Source organism: Drosophila arizonae, chromosome 3 (genome assembly GCF_054131065.1).
Source record: "Drosophila arizonae isolate 15081-1271.41 chromosome 3, UAZ_ARI_1.0, whole genome shotgun sequence".
NCBI classification, from domain to species: Eukaryota; Metazoa; Arthropoda; class Insecta; order Diptera; family Drosophilidae; genus Drosophila; species Drosophila arizonae.
This window is the reverse complement of record NC_142923.1, coordinates 4,173,018-4,190,515: the sequence shown is the minus strand read 5'-3', so window position 1 is coordinate 4,190,515 and position 17,498 is coordinate 4,173,018. Positions and strand designations below refer to the sequence as shown.

Genomic DNA, 17,498 nt, shown 5'->3' with positions numbered 1-17,498 from the left:
CCGACAACGTTTCCGGAAGTATATGAAAAAAGATGATAAATTTTGCGACTGCCAGTTGCACCCCCTCCATCCTTTCATACTGTTCCACTCTCACTCACCTTGCCTCTCTCTCTCTCACACACACATTAAGAAAGTAATAGAAATTTGCAGTTCTCTCTATGTAGGCGTTAGCCTGAACGGCATCCAATAAACGCCTCCATAACAAAAATTCCTAAGTTTTCATTTTTTTGTTTTTGTTTTTTTTTTTTTTTTTGGCAGGCGAAAAATTGGCTATTAATTATTTATGTCGAAAATTTATGACGTTGTCTGTCTGCTTCTTCATCTTCGTGTTTTTCTCTTTGTTGCTTCGTTATTTTAATTAACTCATGTTCGAGATCTCATTCAGTATTATAATCTAGTCGAACTATTTGTTAATTGGACTGGATGGGAAGCATGCTGAAAACCAGAACCAGATTAAAATGTAAATTTCTTGATCTGAAGTTAAAAGTAAAGTAGAAATACTTGATCAATGCATGAGGAGGGAGACCTAAAGTCTAGGCATTCTTGTTATATATCAATATGCAAGCTTTCAAAATTAAAAGATTTAAAGCTGAATATTCTGCACTGTTTATTTAACACGTTTTCATATAGCCACAATAAGAGGAATGTAAACTATTGTGCTCTGACTGGGTAAACTTTTACGTCCCTAAGATGAGCAGGGTGTTGTCTTAGGGGGAGCACAGGTTGTTGTTGTGCACGTGGTTGTTGTAGGTGTGGTGCAAGTGGTTGTTTTCGGCGTGGTTGTTGGTGTGGTGCAGGTGGTCGTTGTTGTCTTCGGTGTAGTTGTTGTCGTTGTTTTTGTTGTAGTTGCGTTTGTTGTGGTTGTTGTTGGTGTGGTGCAAGTGGTTGTTGTTGTTGTGGTTGTCCTTGGTGTAGTTGTTGTTGTTTTTGTTGTAGTTGTTGTTGGTGTGGTGCAAGTGGTTGTTGTTGTCGTTGTTTTTGTTGTGGTTGCTGTTGGTGTGGTGCAGGTGGTCGTTGTTGTTGTGGTTGTTTTGGGTGTAGTTGTTGTAGTTGTTTTTGTTGTGGTTGTTGTCGTTGTTTTTGTTGTGGTTGTTGTAGGTGTGGTGCAGGTGGTCGTTGTTGTTGTGGTGGTTTTTGTTGTCGTTGTAGTTGTTGTTGGTGTGGTGCAAGTGGTTGTTGTTGTTGTGGTTGTTTTGGGTGTAGTCGTTATTTTTGTTGTGGTTGTTGTTGGTGTGGTGCAGGTGGTCGTTGTTGTTGTGGTTGTTTTGGGTGTAGTTGTTGTAGTTGTTTTTGTTGTGGTTGTTGTAGGTGTGGTGCAGGTGGTCGTTGTTGTTGTGGTGGTTTTTGTTGTGGTTGTTGTTGTTCTTGTTGTGGTTGTTGTTGGTGTGGTGCAAGTGGTTGTTGTTGTCGTGGTTGTTTTGGGTGTAGTTGTTGTAGTTGTTTTTGTTGTCGTTGTCGTTGTTTTTGTTGTGGTTGTTGTTGGTGTGGTGCAGGTGGTCGTTGTTGTTGTGGTTGTTTTGGGTGTAGTCGTTGTTTTTGTTGTGGTTGTTGTTGGAGTGGTGCACGTGGTTGTTGTTGTTGTGGTTGTTTTGGGTGTAGTTGTTGTCGTTGTTTTTGTTGTAGTTGTTGTTGGTGTGGTGCAAGTGGTTGTTGTTGTGGTTGTTTTGGGTGTAGTTGTTGTGGTTGTTTTGGGTGTAGTCGTTGTTTTTGTTGTGGTTGTTGTTGGTGTGGTGCATGTGGTTGTTGTTGTTGTGGTTGTTTTGGGTGTAGTTGTTGTCGTTGTTTTTGTTGTAGTTGTTGTTGGTGTGGTGCAAGTGGTTGTTGTGGTTGTCTTGGGCGTTGTTGTTGTAGTTGTTTTTGTTGTGGTTGTCTTGGGTGTAGTTGTCGTTGTTTTTGTGGTAGTTGTTGTCAGTGTTGCTGGTGGTGCACAGGTGGTGGTTGTAGTTTCAGCGCAAGGAGGAGTTGTAGTCTCAACACAAGGAGGAGTTGTCGTTTCACACGGCTCTGCTGCTACCACATTGCCAGCGATAGGTTTCACGTCGCTCTCCTGTTTTACTTCGATGCAACCGGTGTTGTAGTTAACACAACGCTGTACATTGGGATCATAGAAGCGTTCACATGATTTTTGCACAGCAACACCAGCCAAGCACTCGAAGTACTGCGAGCAACTATCAGGCTGAAGAGTACGGAATCCATTCGGCTTATTCACACAGACAACGCGACGATAAAGATCGTTGCTAGCCGATGATTTTAGGGAGGCAGCTTCAATGGAGACAGCCAGGAGGGCAAGGCAAGCCAAAAGGACTGCAAAAGTTTTAGAGATAACAATGAAGGGCCTTTGCAAAAGGTATGTGACACTATAACTACCGTATTGTGCTCTCATCTTGACTGGACTTGGAATTCAGACTAATGATGACCGAAAATGTGGCACAAGCTCTTTTTATAGTGGTGACTCTATCCTGTTTGGCTCTTATCGAATGTTCTATTGATTGAGATAGTGTTTTTCATTGTCAGTAGGAGAGATGCTGCGCGGTATTTTGCTTTGATCCTTTTGATGTCGACCATATCTTATCATGAGACATCTTAAGTTTCCTCTCTTACAATTTTTAATTATATAAATAAGTATAATTGCACGAAATTTCAATAAGCATGGCGAACATTTTGAATTAAGCTGATAACTTTTCGTGAATGAAGAGAAATTTTTTTTCCTCTCATATATATATGTATAGGTATGTATATTTCTTTCCCTACATTTCGCTCAATTGTAGTATGCAAATTGTGTATTTTTTTTTTTTTCTTTATAGAGCGGACATCGACCTCCGGAAATGCTCGCAAATCCAATAAGGCACAAGCGAAATGTGCGTCAGTAAAAATAAAAGGAAATGTTCGAATTGATAATGGGTTTGAGGCAATCAATAGCTTGTTTAACTGCAACTCACACGAATGCTCACTTAAGTTCGCATAAAAGTCAAACATTCTCTTCGGCCTGGCCCTATCCACAGTGGGGCAGAGTGGAAGAGAACGATTCCTTTGCTTCCTCTGCTAGGCAAATATGCTTAATGAATTAACAAACAGTGGACGACGTGAGGGCGTAATTAGGTGCGAAAATACAATGCATTATGGAAAACCTTTCCCATTCTCTGCTCCTCTTGCCTTTGCCCATCACCTCCAGCTCCAATTTGGGCCATGCAAAGCAAAGCGACGCGATAACCAGAGTGCATTTTGTCACGCAAATTTTGCACCACCCGCTCGCCCCGCGTCTTGTGAACAGAAATTGATACTACGTAGATATAAATATTTACGAGGGCAGCCTCAAGAATGTCCTACTTAATGTATTAGAAATATATATGTTTCTTTTTCTCAGCCTACCCTCTATATACGTACATATATTCCTCGACGTCATGAAGCAATCGCAGTTACGCTTATTAACTTTGCACACTTGTGAATTTTTTTTTTCGCCAACGCCCACAAATGAACGCTAATGAGCGAATATAATTCCGCTTAAAAACTAAAGCAAGTTTATTACTTGAGTAGTTATAATTTAATAATGAACTAGCTCGAATTAGTTTTGAGCAACAAAAACGTTTAAATATCATATTTCTATTTTGAATGTAGGACAGAAATATTAAATAATTTTTTGTTTGGCCTAGGCTTCTGGCAAGTTGTAAGACATACAAATAACAAATTGAAAAAAGAGTCAGTTAAAAAAATTTCCTTTTGTTCAAATTTGGATTAATCATTAATCCAGTTCAGTTCAATTGAACTTATTGGCAGCTCTAGCAACAACTGCATCAAATTAAACCAGATGTAGATTGTAGCTTGCTCAGCCTCAGGTTAAATCTGCGCATAAATCTACGTTTAAGCCTACGCGAAAATTGTGGCAGACAACGCCCCCGCACTCGCACGCCCACACAGACACACACACATACGCCCACTTAGCCCCTTTGGCAGAGGCGCTAATGAAAGAAAGGCGGTAACGCCTTTGTCCTGCTCCCTACTTCTCCTCTCCTTCTTCTCCTCGTTTACCATCTCCCTGTTTTCTTTTTACAACTTTCACGTTCAGTTAGCTTTTGCTTTTCGGTTTTCACTCAGTTTTTAGCGCTTGTAGCGCCATTTGACATTTTCCCGTTTTCCCATTTCACATTTGGCCGTCTGCTGCAATTTTATTGATTTTCATTTGCACTCCACGACGCCTGCAAATTGCGTTTTCCAGCCCAAAATGCAAATCCATAATCAAGTTTTCCCCCCATCACTCCATTTAAGTTGTTTGTTTTTTTTTTTTTTTTTCATTTTCAGTCACATCCGATAATAAGTATTTCGCTGTCAAGGTCGTTCGTTATACCAGCGAACCCCGTATCCGGCTAAACAGGGTAAACAACACAAGTCGCAACTTCTCGGCTGCCCTTTAAACCCTTTCAGCTGCTACTCAGATACCAAAAGATAACTTGTTTACTCACTGGAATTTTACGTGTACTATTTATGGAAGAAAAGGTCGGAAAATGCATTTATTTGTTTTTAAATAACTTAAACGAAATTAAATTTATACACATTATACACATTATTACAAACTCATGTTAAAGAAAAAACCGTCGATATTTATCGATAACAGTAGCTTTCAGAAAAATAAAATTTATTAGCTCTTATTTTAATAGGCAAAAAAGTACCATTCTCAGCATTATAGATTTCGAGACCAAATCAATAAATATCCATTTAATTTAAATATTAATTTACCTTAATAAAAAAAAAAAAAATTATTTTTATTATATATCGCATATATTGCTTACAAAAATAATTTCAGTCAAGTCAACGAACAGTTAAGGGAGTAGAAAATTTTTGTGGTAGCTGGCTCGTATCATGCCACAAGTAGTTCCGTTTGTTGGTTCGATTTTTCTCGGCGTTTGTTTACTGTCTATTTAAGCTCAGGTTTTTTTTTTTTTTTTTTTTTTTTGTGCCTTCCTCAAAAAATTGTCGTCTAAATAAATAACAAATTAAGTTTGACATGCATAAAGGAAAAAGTTTTCCTTTATAAAAATCGTGCCACACATACATATGTATGTGGATAAAGTTAAATATGTTGTTAAATATAATGTTATATACATAATATAATTGGGTTTGTTTGACATGGGCTAAAATTATAACAAGCTAATATACTAGCATATTACTTTCTATGGAATTGAATATGCAGTACGCCTCATGGGAGGTCGATTCGTTGCCGCATTCAATTTCCATAATAGCACACTCAAGGTTATGGTCAAGTAGAAAATTCAACCTAGCCAAATGCCCATTTCCCTTTCCTTCCGAATTACTCTATAGAATGTAGCGTCTGTCTACCGGAAATGACAAAAGCCCAAACGACTTGACGAAAGGAAATGGTTACCAGATTAGCATATGGTGTGGACAGTATGAGTATACTGGTTCGTAGGAACAAATAAAGGAAAAAGTAAAAAGAAAAGTAGATAAATTGAGGGGTTTAAAGAGGTAGGAAAAGGTAAGAGGAAATAAGAACGAAATGAGGAATAGTTTCTATATATGGGTACAATATTATATTTGAATGTTAAAGTATTAGATTACTCAAAAAAAGTAATCCTAATATCTCAACAAAACTTTGCGAAATTCAATAACAATCAGAAAACATCGTTATCCAAGGAAACGCAGTTTCAGCTATAATTTCATTGTGATATTATTGATAATTGACACACTGTGGCGATATTAGATACAATTGAAGACGAGTGCGAGCGAGCGAGACAGGGATAGACTGTGGCAACTAGGGAGCAACCATTTTGGCTACATCTTATGCCATTCGTCTGGCATTAAATTTATGAGCTAAAATAAATGAATACATATGTATTCCTTTTATTTTGTTTTGTTTTGTTATTTGTTTTTGTTGTCGTTTTGTTTTTTGTTGTTGTCTTTTTTCGTTGTTTTCCTTATTGTTGGGATTCTTTTGTGCTATACGTTTTATTTCAATCATGTGCTCGCTTCGGCCGTCCAACTGTCCTCGTCGCCAATCGCCCCATTCCCGTCCACCACCCAGCGCCCCTTGCCCTGATTTCCAACGTTTTGGTTTAGATCAACAGCCAACTGATGTCTATCAATAATTTTCTTCTCTGCTTTCATTTAATTTCTCTCTCTCTCTCTCTCTCTCTCTTTCGTTCTCTCACGGCGCTTTCTTTGCGGTACGTCAGTGTATGTGTTATTGCTCTCTTTCTTGTATTTTGGTTGAATTTGAATTGCAAATATCACAATACAGCCGAAAGTCAAAGCCAATCATCAATCAATCATTCCACTCGCTCATAAATCAATAAAACGCCGTTTGGCGCCTGTCACAATTTTACAGCAACAACAACAACAACAACACACACGTACACGCAAGAGAGACGGTGCCAATTTGAAGACAACAACAATAAAAGCAAGAGCGAACAAACTTTATAAACGAATTTCAAACGTAATCGGAGGTATTCCCTTTTTCGCACTTGGAAACACCTGTTCAACAATTTCTATTTTATTCTCTTTGATTTTCGTTCACGGCCAATTCCATTGAGCTTGTCAGACCGTGGGGCAGGTTGTGTGCAAAATGTGATTAGAAGCGACTGCTTAGCAACACAGATCACAGAATGAATTCCACTGTATGTATGTATGTATGCAAAGGAAATTTCATTTCCATGTGGTAATTGAATCATTTGAAAAATATTTGATTAGCTAGAAGATAATTTCAGATTATTTTGTTTATGCCTGACTAACAACAACAACAACAAATTATACGATAAGTAGAGTAGTACAATTATATTACAAGAACTGCAGAGATTTGATAACTTATCATGCTTTCAGTTTCACTGCATAACGTACAAAGGGAAATTCAAATGTCCCAAGCAACTCTTTTTCTGTCTTCTTCTTCAATTGCTTCCATTGAAAAGTGCAGTTAACATTCTTCAAGTAGGCGTCGACTGCGAAAAAAAAATAACAGTACAGACATGCAACGCCCCCCAATTCATAGAGCGGCGGTCCGTTGTGGCGGCACAAACAAAAATCACCAGCAACAGCAACAGAAATGCGAAAAGATGCTAAAAAATGTGCGCGTGAGAAACTAAAACTGAAAAAACACGCACACACACATCAACAAAAATCATTAACTTTTTTGCAGTGAAACTTGCCAATTTTTGCAAAATTGAAAAGTTAACAGCAGAGCGAGCAAGTGCGAGCAGTGTGAGCGAGAGCGATAGCGACAGCATGAATAAACATTTTATCACATGCTTGCTTAAAGAGCGAGAGAGTGCGCCTACGCTCTCTTTCTCTCAGAGAGTGAGAGGTAAATATGTGAAGCTTCTAAAAAAAAAAAAAAATTGCCACGCGCAGAAAAGTTTATTTTTAAGCAACAACAATAAGCATAACACTCTGCGCATTATAATAAAAGCAACAACAAACAGTCGCACATTGATAGGTGATGGTTGATAGCAACAGCAGCGCCAGCACCAACAACAACAATAACAACAAAACCAACGTCGACGTCCGTATAAAAATCAACAGCAATATTTGTGGCTATTTTTAGACACACAAAACGAACGCATGACTGCTTGCCTGTGCTTGTGCCTGTGTCTGTGCGAGTGCGAGTGCGTATGCATGTGTTTCTGTGTGCGAGCTAGTGAGCGGCGAACGAGGGGGTGCGCCTCAAACGCTGAAATGCGCCGGCTCAACGATCGTTGCAGCTACTAACACAAACTAACCACAAATGCAAAATTCCCTCTCGCAAGTGTGTATGTGTGCTTGGTGACGAGACGACTCACAGACGACGCGACGTCAAAGGCGTGTGCCGTAATCATCATCGTCTTATGGGAGGGAGAGCCTCGTTGCTGCATTACAGGCTAGGCTGGGCAGAAGAGCAGCTTTTGAATGGCTCATGGAGAAACAACAAAGAGAGAATTACCCAATGCTGAGCTGAAAATACTCTACACAAAGTGTGATAGGCATATTATTCATAAATTATCAAGTCACATTAAGCATGTACGAAAATCGTGCTTTAATTTTACTAATTAAAGGCGTGTTTTGGTAAACTTTATTAAAATTTTATTTTTAGCTTTTGTGTGGCGTTAAAATTTCCCGTTGTTAGTGTACCCCGACTTCGCTTAAGATCTGATTTATGTGATTATTTTTCGCTATTTGTTTTTCTCTAATTACTTTTGGTGCCGTATTTCGTTTCGATCTTGTTATTGTAAAATATCGCATGCCCAGTGAATAGATGAATTAAATGTCTACGTCATTAATTAGAAAGTTGTTTCCATTTATCGAGTGGCGCTTAGGCTTAGCTAAGCTTTGCTTAGCTTCAATACTCACACATTACCCCCTCTCTGGTCAAGCAACTCGCCTTCCATTTAACCCCTTTGTAGGGCGTAATTTAAGCTGCGTTTTGGTTTGGAGCTGCGCATCAAATTTCATTGAAGGTCAAACTGCGTTTTATTTTATTTACTTTTTTTTACATTTTGGTTTGCGCACAAAAAGAAAATTAGCAAACGACGTATTTCGCATTGGGTTTCGGAAAGCTACATAGTATATGCATAGAGTACATAGTATGCATATACTATAAAAGGCTTTATATGCATATAGTATAAAGGCGTATGCAAGTGCGCATAAGACGCAATTCATTCTTATACAACTATTTAAGTGCTTTAAGGGGGTGTGAGAGGGGGAAGCTTGGCGACTCGCTGAGCTGTAAAAGCAAGCGAAAAAAAATACAACTAGAATTATTACGTTTAGGGAAATAAACGTAAAAAGGCTTGTTTTCTAACTTACAAATGGAAATTTATGTATATGGGCCTAACAAGGGCTAACTAAACATATAAAATAGTAGAGTAGCGGAAGACAATATACATTTTTCTATATCTAAATATATATTTTTACTTATAATTGTAATTTTAGACTTCACTTCTTAATCAGTTTTTGATAAAGTCATAATCAGAATTTTGACGGGTGCTTCATCATTTTGAACTTAGGTTTCTGCTGCATGCGTCCCACTGTGCAAACACACTTGCCACACACATCATTTCTTTAGGCCAAAAAAATGCTGATGTAACTGGTCGTGACGTTTTTCAACTGGGGAAGGCAACCATTTAACTGTTGAAGGCGTTGATAACGTGATAATAGCTGCGCACATTATCAGAATACTTTTTTTTTTAAAGCAAGAACAAAAAATGAGGAAAAAAAATACAGAATTAAAATTCTGCTGATTGCAGAACATTTTGAGCCAATAAATTTTCAAGTGAAAGTATTTATATATATATATGTCTATATATGTACATGTGTACATATATAATGAGTTTTGCTGCTTATCAAGCATCTGGCGCATCTATAAATTCATTTGTGAACGTGGCAAAGACGCAAAAATTTCAAAGAGCTGCGCTCAGCTCAGTTTATGCAGCATTTGATATCGAGATATGTGCTTTGATATTTTATTATAATTTGATAAATTGTAGATATGGTAAAGCCATACATATGTATTAATTTATTATGTTTACAATTTATTTTTATGTTTTTATAATGCCTATAAAATTTATTTATAGAGCATGTATTTAATATATAAATTTGTTTATGTTTTTTTTTTTTTTATTTTTTGAACAAGTTTGCTAAATTTTGATGTTTAAAAAATCTAAATTTGTCTTAAAAAGCTTACTATATTCACACTATACACATATTCCGTGCTATAAATCTGTATTTCATAAAAACTAAGCTACATAAAGCTTCTATAAAATACATATAAAACTTCATCATTTAACAGCAATCGACACATGTTTTAGCTTAACTTAGGTGACTTCTTCCAAATTATTCTGACGTTAATTTGCACAGTAAACCCGTCCCCAAAACTGTCGCTCCTCCCATCCTCCTGCCCAGCCTATATGTTGTCACAGCTGTTTCATATATAATATATATAATACATATTTAAATTGCTTTCTGATTTCAATTGGTTTTCATTTTCAAGCATTTGTTGTTTCACTTATTCAATTTGGTTCAAGCAAATAGATATAGAGTATATGCCAGATAATTTAGATAAACAAGTAGTTCGTTCGGGAGCTCTATGCACACGCCGCCTTCGATAAGAACTAAAAGCCCCAACGATAATAAAACCACAACAAAAAATACAAATAAAGAAATTACAAAAAAAAATCTGAAAGCGGAAGTGAACTCATTTTTCATATTTTTCTTTAACCATTTCGTTCTGGTTTTCACTCTCTTATAGAATTTTCGGGAGCAGTTTTTAGTAGGTCAAAACCGCAAACAGAAATAAAAATAAATGTTTCGCCTGTTTGACAGCTCGGCCAAAAGAAGGAAGTCAAGGCACAATTTTGGCAAATGAATAATTTACGACCTTGCCGCAGATAATACCAATACTATATAGTATATATACATTCAGCATTGGTCTGTCAATGAGCTTCCAGAAAACAAAATCATTAATCAGTAGTATCTATCTTCGAATTGGGTTCTAAGAAACTATGATGTATACGGGTTTATGGCTATTATTGACTTTTGCATTCTTTATTACTTGTATGACGTTTTAATAAATAATTGAGTTCACTTGAATTTTATTTATATTTAAATGTCGAAAAGGTTCATTTGTCATTTGTCTTTAAATTCTAGACAAATTTAAGAATTATTTGGCGAAATCTTTGCAATAAATTATTACTTGTTAGAGTCTTTATAAGCGGTTTGAAGTAGATTGTGTTGAGACTTTAAAGCCATATAAAATCTGTCTATTTATTTGTTAGTCTGGAAGCAACGATCGTTAATTCAAAGCTTAATTTTTATATATTTCCAGCGTGAAATATCATAAATTAGGTAAATGATTTTCTGATTCAACACACAAAAGATCTTAAATATTTTCATTTTCGGACTTGTCAACAAATTTTATATTTTATTCAACAATATTTTCATTAATCTTTGCTTTCCTTATACAGTGTTAAAGTTCTGTACTGTTCTACCTGTATTTTACCTTCACCATTTCGGTTTGCCATTTCCGAAACATTTTTCAAATCTTCGTGAGCTGATGACTATTTATTAAATTGGAGCTGTTTGGCTGTTGACTGCTCGATGCTCGTGCCATTGGTAATGCGAGCGTAACGGACAGGTGTCAAGAATTTCGTCGACTTGCTCCTACCTGTTCCCCCTACGTCTGTCCCCTGCCCATCCCTCCGTTTACCGTTCTGGTTTCGCTGTTTAAGGCAAGGTAAGGTAACATCTGGTTGACAGCCATATGACTTTGACATAGATATACATTTATATATACATGTATACATATGTATATATATGCGAATTTCTTTCGTTTTGGATTTCATTTAATTTCAATAACATTTTTTTGGCGCCTACATTTGTGAGTAATAGAGCGCCCCTATGCTTCCCGGAAGTATGAGAAGCCTCCTCTTCTTCTTTCTCTTCTGTTCTTGTTCTTCAATTAAGAAAGTCGGTCAATGCCATGCGCCTAACCTAACCCACACTTGACATATGACTACCAACGCTTGTTTTATTATTATTATTTTTGTTTCTTTTTGGTTGCCTCGCCTTGAATATATATCTATTTCCCCCTCTACATATAACTCCCTGCCCATCTCTCTATTGTTTTTCACTACACTGAGGTAATCAATTTCCATGCCCAGGGATTAGCAATCGCTGCCTTGCCTTATCACATGACGCAAGTGAAGTTCTGCCCTCTCTTACTCCTTCTCTCTCTCGCTCTCATTCTCTTTTCAAGTTCTTTTCTCTCTGTTCGCTTGGTTTGGGTCGTTGACTTTGGTAGCTGCTGTCCCGATCGCTGCGTTCCAATGCAGTAAATCTGTCGATAGTCATACATATATATGCGTATATCACTCATTGGAACGATCTCTCAATATATATATATATATATATATATATATATATATATATATATATATTACTACTGTGTGTATAAAATATGAAATGTGTGTTGGGCTTTACGTTTCATATTGCAAAATAAATTAAAAATGCGGAAAAGGTCGCAAGAAACTCTTATATCAAGCAGAGAAAGAAGAAAGCTAAAGACAGAGACAACGAAAGGGAGAGAGAGAGAGTTAGTGAGCGGCCCAGAGCGTGCGCGATGAGCTGTTTATTAAAGACGCGTGTTAGACATTCCAAAGTGTTATTGCGTATACGCAGCGTCTGCGACAATTCCACAACGGTTTTCGCCATAAAAAAAAAAAACTTTTGTCTGACTCAATACCCATTGCATACATGTGGTAAAGGGTATATTGGTTGTGGGCAATTGTACGTAGAAGTGAAGAATATATAATGTGAAGGGTCAGGCATTCAAGCTGAGCTTGTTACTTAAATTTGAAATATTTTGCTATTATAATATATAGTAGATATACATATATCTGTATATAGGAGATTTCTATTTAGATTTAACACTGTGTCTACCATAATCTTTTTATATCTATTATGTATTCATAGTTTTATGTTTATGTTGATAAGAACTTTGGACTTATACAAACTAACGATCATACACATAAATTTTGCAATTATCGATATATGTTTTGCTCCAATTATTATATTTTCGATAAATTGTTGTTCCATCTATCTCTGGGAATCCAATCGCTAATGAGAGTCAAAGTAATCTATAGTTGTTCTCATCTTATTTTGAAGCACAGGGTATCTTCAGAGCTATGCCCTTCTCTGAAACTTCTTCTGGGCTCTTCTCTATATTTCTGTTTTCTTCATATTAATCGTCGAATTATGTGTAGTTCTTCTATATATACATACATACATATATACTGTTGCTTTTATATTTGTTTCGCTATTCGCTAATTTAAATGACAGCTCAATGAGCTCAGCCACAAGGGCGATGACAACAGAGCCCAGTTGTTCGATGGTTGGATGACCATTGCCCACTGCATAATGATGATGATGATGAGGTTGATGAGGATGAGGATGGCGATAATGATGGATGATGAAATGTGCTTGCTCATATATATATTCTGGTAAATATTTAAAAAGGGACACAGCAAGAAATTGCAATTAATCCATAGATTTTAAAATTAACTTCAAGTCTGGCAAATTAATCAACTCGACAGACATGAAGAGTCATTGTAGATGAATCTAGTTCATATACTGGTAAATTGTACATCATTTATATACAATTATACATATACTCTCTAAAATATATTTTTCTTTCTCATTTCTAGTCTAGTCTTGTTAGTCCTAATAAAATTGGATTAAATTTTCATTTTAGCAATTTAATTTAATTAATTTTACACAATATTCATTCCAATCTATGGAGAACCAGTTCCAATTTCGTTAGCTTCGTAACTTTCCACTCACATATTATAATACATGCAAATACGACGACAATTAATTAAGTCGAATCAAGAAATCAGCGAGACGTTTGCAATTGTAGTTCCGAATAAAAGACCTCTATTCCTCTCTCCCTCTCTCTCACTCTATCGCACTCTTCCCTTCCTTTCTTTCATGCTTTCCCCATCTCACTCTTTGGCCTCCCACACGGCTATCAATTTACCCATTTTGTTATCCAATTGTTCGCTTGAATTATTTAACCAGCTTCAACTGAATCTGGCTAGTGGTTTAGCTATTATATAAAGATAACAAAACATATACAAATATACGTATTTTCTCTCTCTTTCTAAGGCCACTCCTCTTTATCCCTCTCTAACTATTGATATACTTTCATTTTCATTCGATTGAGTGGGGCTACGGTTCAGTCTGTGATCTTAACCACATAAAAGCCGTCAATCAGTCAGCAGGTTCCACTTAATTTTTCGCCTCTACACTTGATACAACATACGATTTCCCTAGCTTCCATCGTTGCTCTGTCTCCCTTTACACACACACACACACTCACACAGACATGTGCCGCAAGCAAGCAAGTGCACTTGCAACAACTTGTGCCCTTGCCACATTGCATCAATCAGAGTCGAGCCGGCACAGCACTTCAATAACCACCAACTGGACAACTTCTGGGCCAAAAGGAAAAGCAAGAAAATTTGTCTTATGTAAAATACATAACAGGCAAGCCAGCTGTCAAGTGCAGCCCATTTGAGTACCCCTTGTAAATGGCCAAGTTTGTTTGGGGCATATCAGACATTAGATACTGAATGGGCTAGAAAAGTGGTATTCAAAAAATGAAGGTTATATTTTACATTTATAAGAAATATATGAAAAACTAAGGATATAAATCTAAAATTTAATATGAATAATAAAATAAAGGTATTGGAAGTTATCTTTCACATTCACTCATTTACAGGATATCTAGCTAGTCGATCATTTTCAACATAATTTCCCACATGTTTTGCCTCTGCTTGTTTTACAGGCATTACAACGCAAAAGCTGTTGCTAAGCCGGCAAAGTCGGACAAAGCAGATGAGACAGACAGACAAAGAGTGAACAAGTGAGTGAGCGAGAGAGAGAGGGAGAAGGATATTCGCTGCATTACTCATACGACGCGTTGTCTCGAGTCGGGCGTCTGCTGCTGCCTCTGCCCGTGTCTTTGCTGTGGTTATTTTTAATGCCAAGCCACATAATTCATTGTAATTTGCCAGCCGCTTTACATTTTCCAGTTGCAGTTGTCTTTATGCCAGCATATACAGACAAACATCCGCACATACAGATACATAACATAAGTGGTCATAATCAGCTGTGGCTGTATGTGTGTTTGGGAGGGGCCTTGACTTTGTCTTTAGCACTAAACTTGGCAACGGCTCTACCCCATTTGCAGTTGATCAATCAATTTATCAGACTAACACACACTAACAGTGACTCACACAGTCTCACACACACACACACACATATACCCACAGACTCAACCCACATACATAACAAATTAGTCATCACATAACTGTTTGGCCAAACGAATGACACAACTGTCACCAACCACTACAACAACCTAATCCATAAACAGAATATTTAAAATGATATTCACCGCATTGAAGCACAGTAAATACCCTACGACAAATGTTACAAAATTCCAGTTTGTTGGGAAAAATAATATACAAATATTTTTTATTTATTTATTTAAGTCATTTTGGAACCAGTTATGCGAACATTTATGATTATTATTTTACGTCGCGCATGAGAAACAGAGAAAAAATTAATTTAGTAAAATCACTTATGAACTTGTGAAGTGGTTCACTTTCCTAATGAACTGGTTCAATATATTGCCGGCGAACTGGTTTATCGTATTATTAATGAACTAGTTTCTAAGAAACAGAGAGAAAAGCTCTAACTTTCGACTTTACAAATATTTTAAAACTTTTTTAAATAATTGTTATTGCGTAGGATTACATTTTTTATTAAAAATTATTTACATATGTACGTGTACTTGGAATTAAGCTAGTTTACATTTCGTTGATTTGATTTATGAACCAAGTTCGTATACCAATTAGCGTTGGCTCTTTTAAGCCATTTCTTTATGCTAATCATAAAAATATTTTTACTATTCAACCTAAACTTTTTCCTAGTTCACAGTGCACGTAAGCCACGCAACAACAAAATTACTTTTGGGGTATAAAGCTTTCTTTCTCTTTTCCTTGTTCTCTCTCCCTCCCTTTCTCTCCTTACAATTGAGCGAAAATTTGTGCGCTTTAAAGTGCGCTTAATTGAAGCGACCTTTTGTGTCACGCCCCTGTTATTGTTGTTGATGGGCAACGATTGAAGTCCCGTCCTCGCCCCCCTTCAGCCCCATCATCTAGCTGGCTGGCTAGCTAGTTCGCCTGCTTGGTCGCCCACACACGAACATTTTCTCAGCTAATTTCATTGATGAATTTTTATTAAATAAATTATTATAATGAGACAACCTCTGGAGGGTCCCCTTTGGGGCATGTTGCAAGTCAACGAACGAACGTCTATAAAAGATGGCAGAAATAAAAGCCAGAATGCGAAGAGCAGTGGAGAGGTAGAGCAAAAAAAGTGGCACACAACAAAGCGCACAAATTTTTGGCACACAAATGTGGCGCGTGTTCGCACTTTACTGCAGACCCCAAGCCCGTCGCCCCAAACTCCCCCCAGCACTCGAACCGCAATCGAGCAAGAATTCCAAAGAAAAATCTGGATAGGACTGAGTGTTACGATATCAATACGAAGCGCGTTCAAACAATTGCGTCTAAATTTAGTACACAGCATTAGAAATGTCCACAAATCGCAGCTCAGGGTCTGTCGGCACTATAAATAGCTCTCCGCTAGCCTAATTGATTATAAGAACATAAACTCGGACTGTCGACACAAATGTTTGGACAGCACAAATAGACGCCGATAAGGAAGAGCTGCGATTCTAAACAAAGCTGGAACGTTCGTTCGACTGCCAAATGAATGAACAAGAATTTTTGTGAATGAACCGAACCGAAACTAAATGACTGACAGAGGCAGAACAGATGCTGAAGATCAACATCATAATCACAAAACTATAAATTAACATAGAATGAGCATTTTGAAAAGAATTTCTGATCTATATATATATAATGCTATAAAAAAGATTGTTTGCGAGTATTGTTACCGAGAAATTATAGTATAATTTGCTGGAAAAATAGATATACTATAATAACCTAAGATCTATTGAAATAAATAATCGGTCGAAGGCTAAGCGATATTTTTATAACATTTTGATTTTATTGCCGCAGGCAATAGGAAATAGATTTGATCGATAAGGATAAACTGATATTAAAATCTTACATTTGCTTCATTTTGCTTTTAAAATAAAAATATTTACTGCCTATATTATTACTTAGTAAACGATCTAAAATTCTTCAAGAACTATAATTAATAGTATGAAACTAAGCTAATTAAATTTGAAATGTATTATCGATACATTGATCGAACAGAATTTCTATAAGTTGCCAATCGATAACGACAGTTTTTTTTTTCTTTTTTGTATTTCTTATAAAATTCAATTCAGCAATAGTTCACATTCAAATATAGATATCCTCCTTATATCCTTTTATTCATGCCTAGCTCAATTGACTGCTATCGACACATCAGCTCCTTCGATATCGACAATTTACAAAGTCTTATCTACATTTGCTAATTTGCTGTCTGGTCTGAGTTATCTTTACCCATATTACGCATATCTGGGATGACTCATATAAAATTTTTTGGGCACATCTCCCGATCTATCATGCAGTTTATTTAAAGCACATGATTTCACATCTGGGCAGGCTACAATTAGTGCATTTCTTTCGCTCAGCTAGCGAACGAGAATGATTTATGCTTAAAGTGTGGAATCAAATCAATCTCAATTGAAAGGCAATGCTTTGCTGGCAAAAGTAATCGAATATATTTTCAGAATTTATATCATTTAAGTATCATCTACCGTTATATATAATAGATGTTCATTTTTCAGTCCCCTCCTACGTTTTTTTTATTTGTTATTTTTAGATATTATCTATTAAACAATATAGGATTAAGTAAAATATTCCATTCCATTGCTAAGACATGTATATTTTCATTATGATTATTATTCATCTATTCTATAACTGTAATATTTTCATATTTGCACT

At 36.5% G+C, this 17,498-nt stretch overlaps 2 protein-coding genes across 17 annotated transcripts in view; both read right to left on the bottom strand.

The window, feature by feature from the left end:
• bun (TSC22 domain family member bunched) overlaps window positions 1-17,498 on the bottom strand; it is a 135,299-nt gene that overhangs the window by 106,163 nt on the left and 11,638 nt on the right. The gene's annotated exons all lie outside the window — the stretch shown is intronic.
• LOC149269603 (uncharacterized) lies at window positions 591-17,495 on the bottom strand. Of its 2 annotated transcripts, XM_089463538.1 has the most exons (3): window positions 2,368-17,495; window positions 1,689-2,304; window positions 591-1,652 (listed from the first exon to the last, which is right to left on the bottom strand). In XM_089463538.1, the coding sequence occupies exons 1-3, from the start codon at window positions 2,381-2,383 to the stop codon at window positions 686-688; spliced, it is 1,599 nt and encodes a 532-aa protein (XP_089319664.1). In that variant the 5' UTR covers window positions 2,384-17,495; the 3' UTR covers window positions 591-685. The 2 variants fall into 2 exon arrangements, with proteins under 2 accessions (XP_089319664.1, XP_089319663.1); XM_089463537.1 differs by having other exon boundaries at window positions 591-2,304.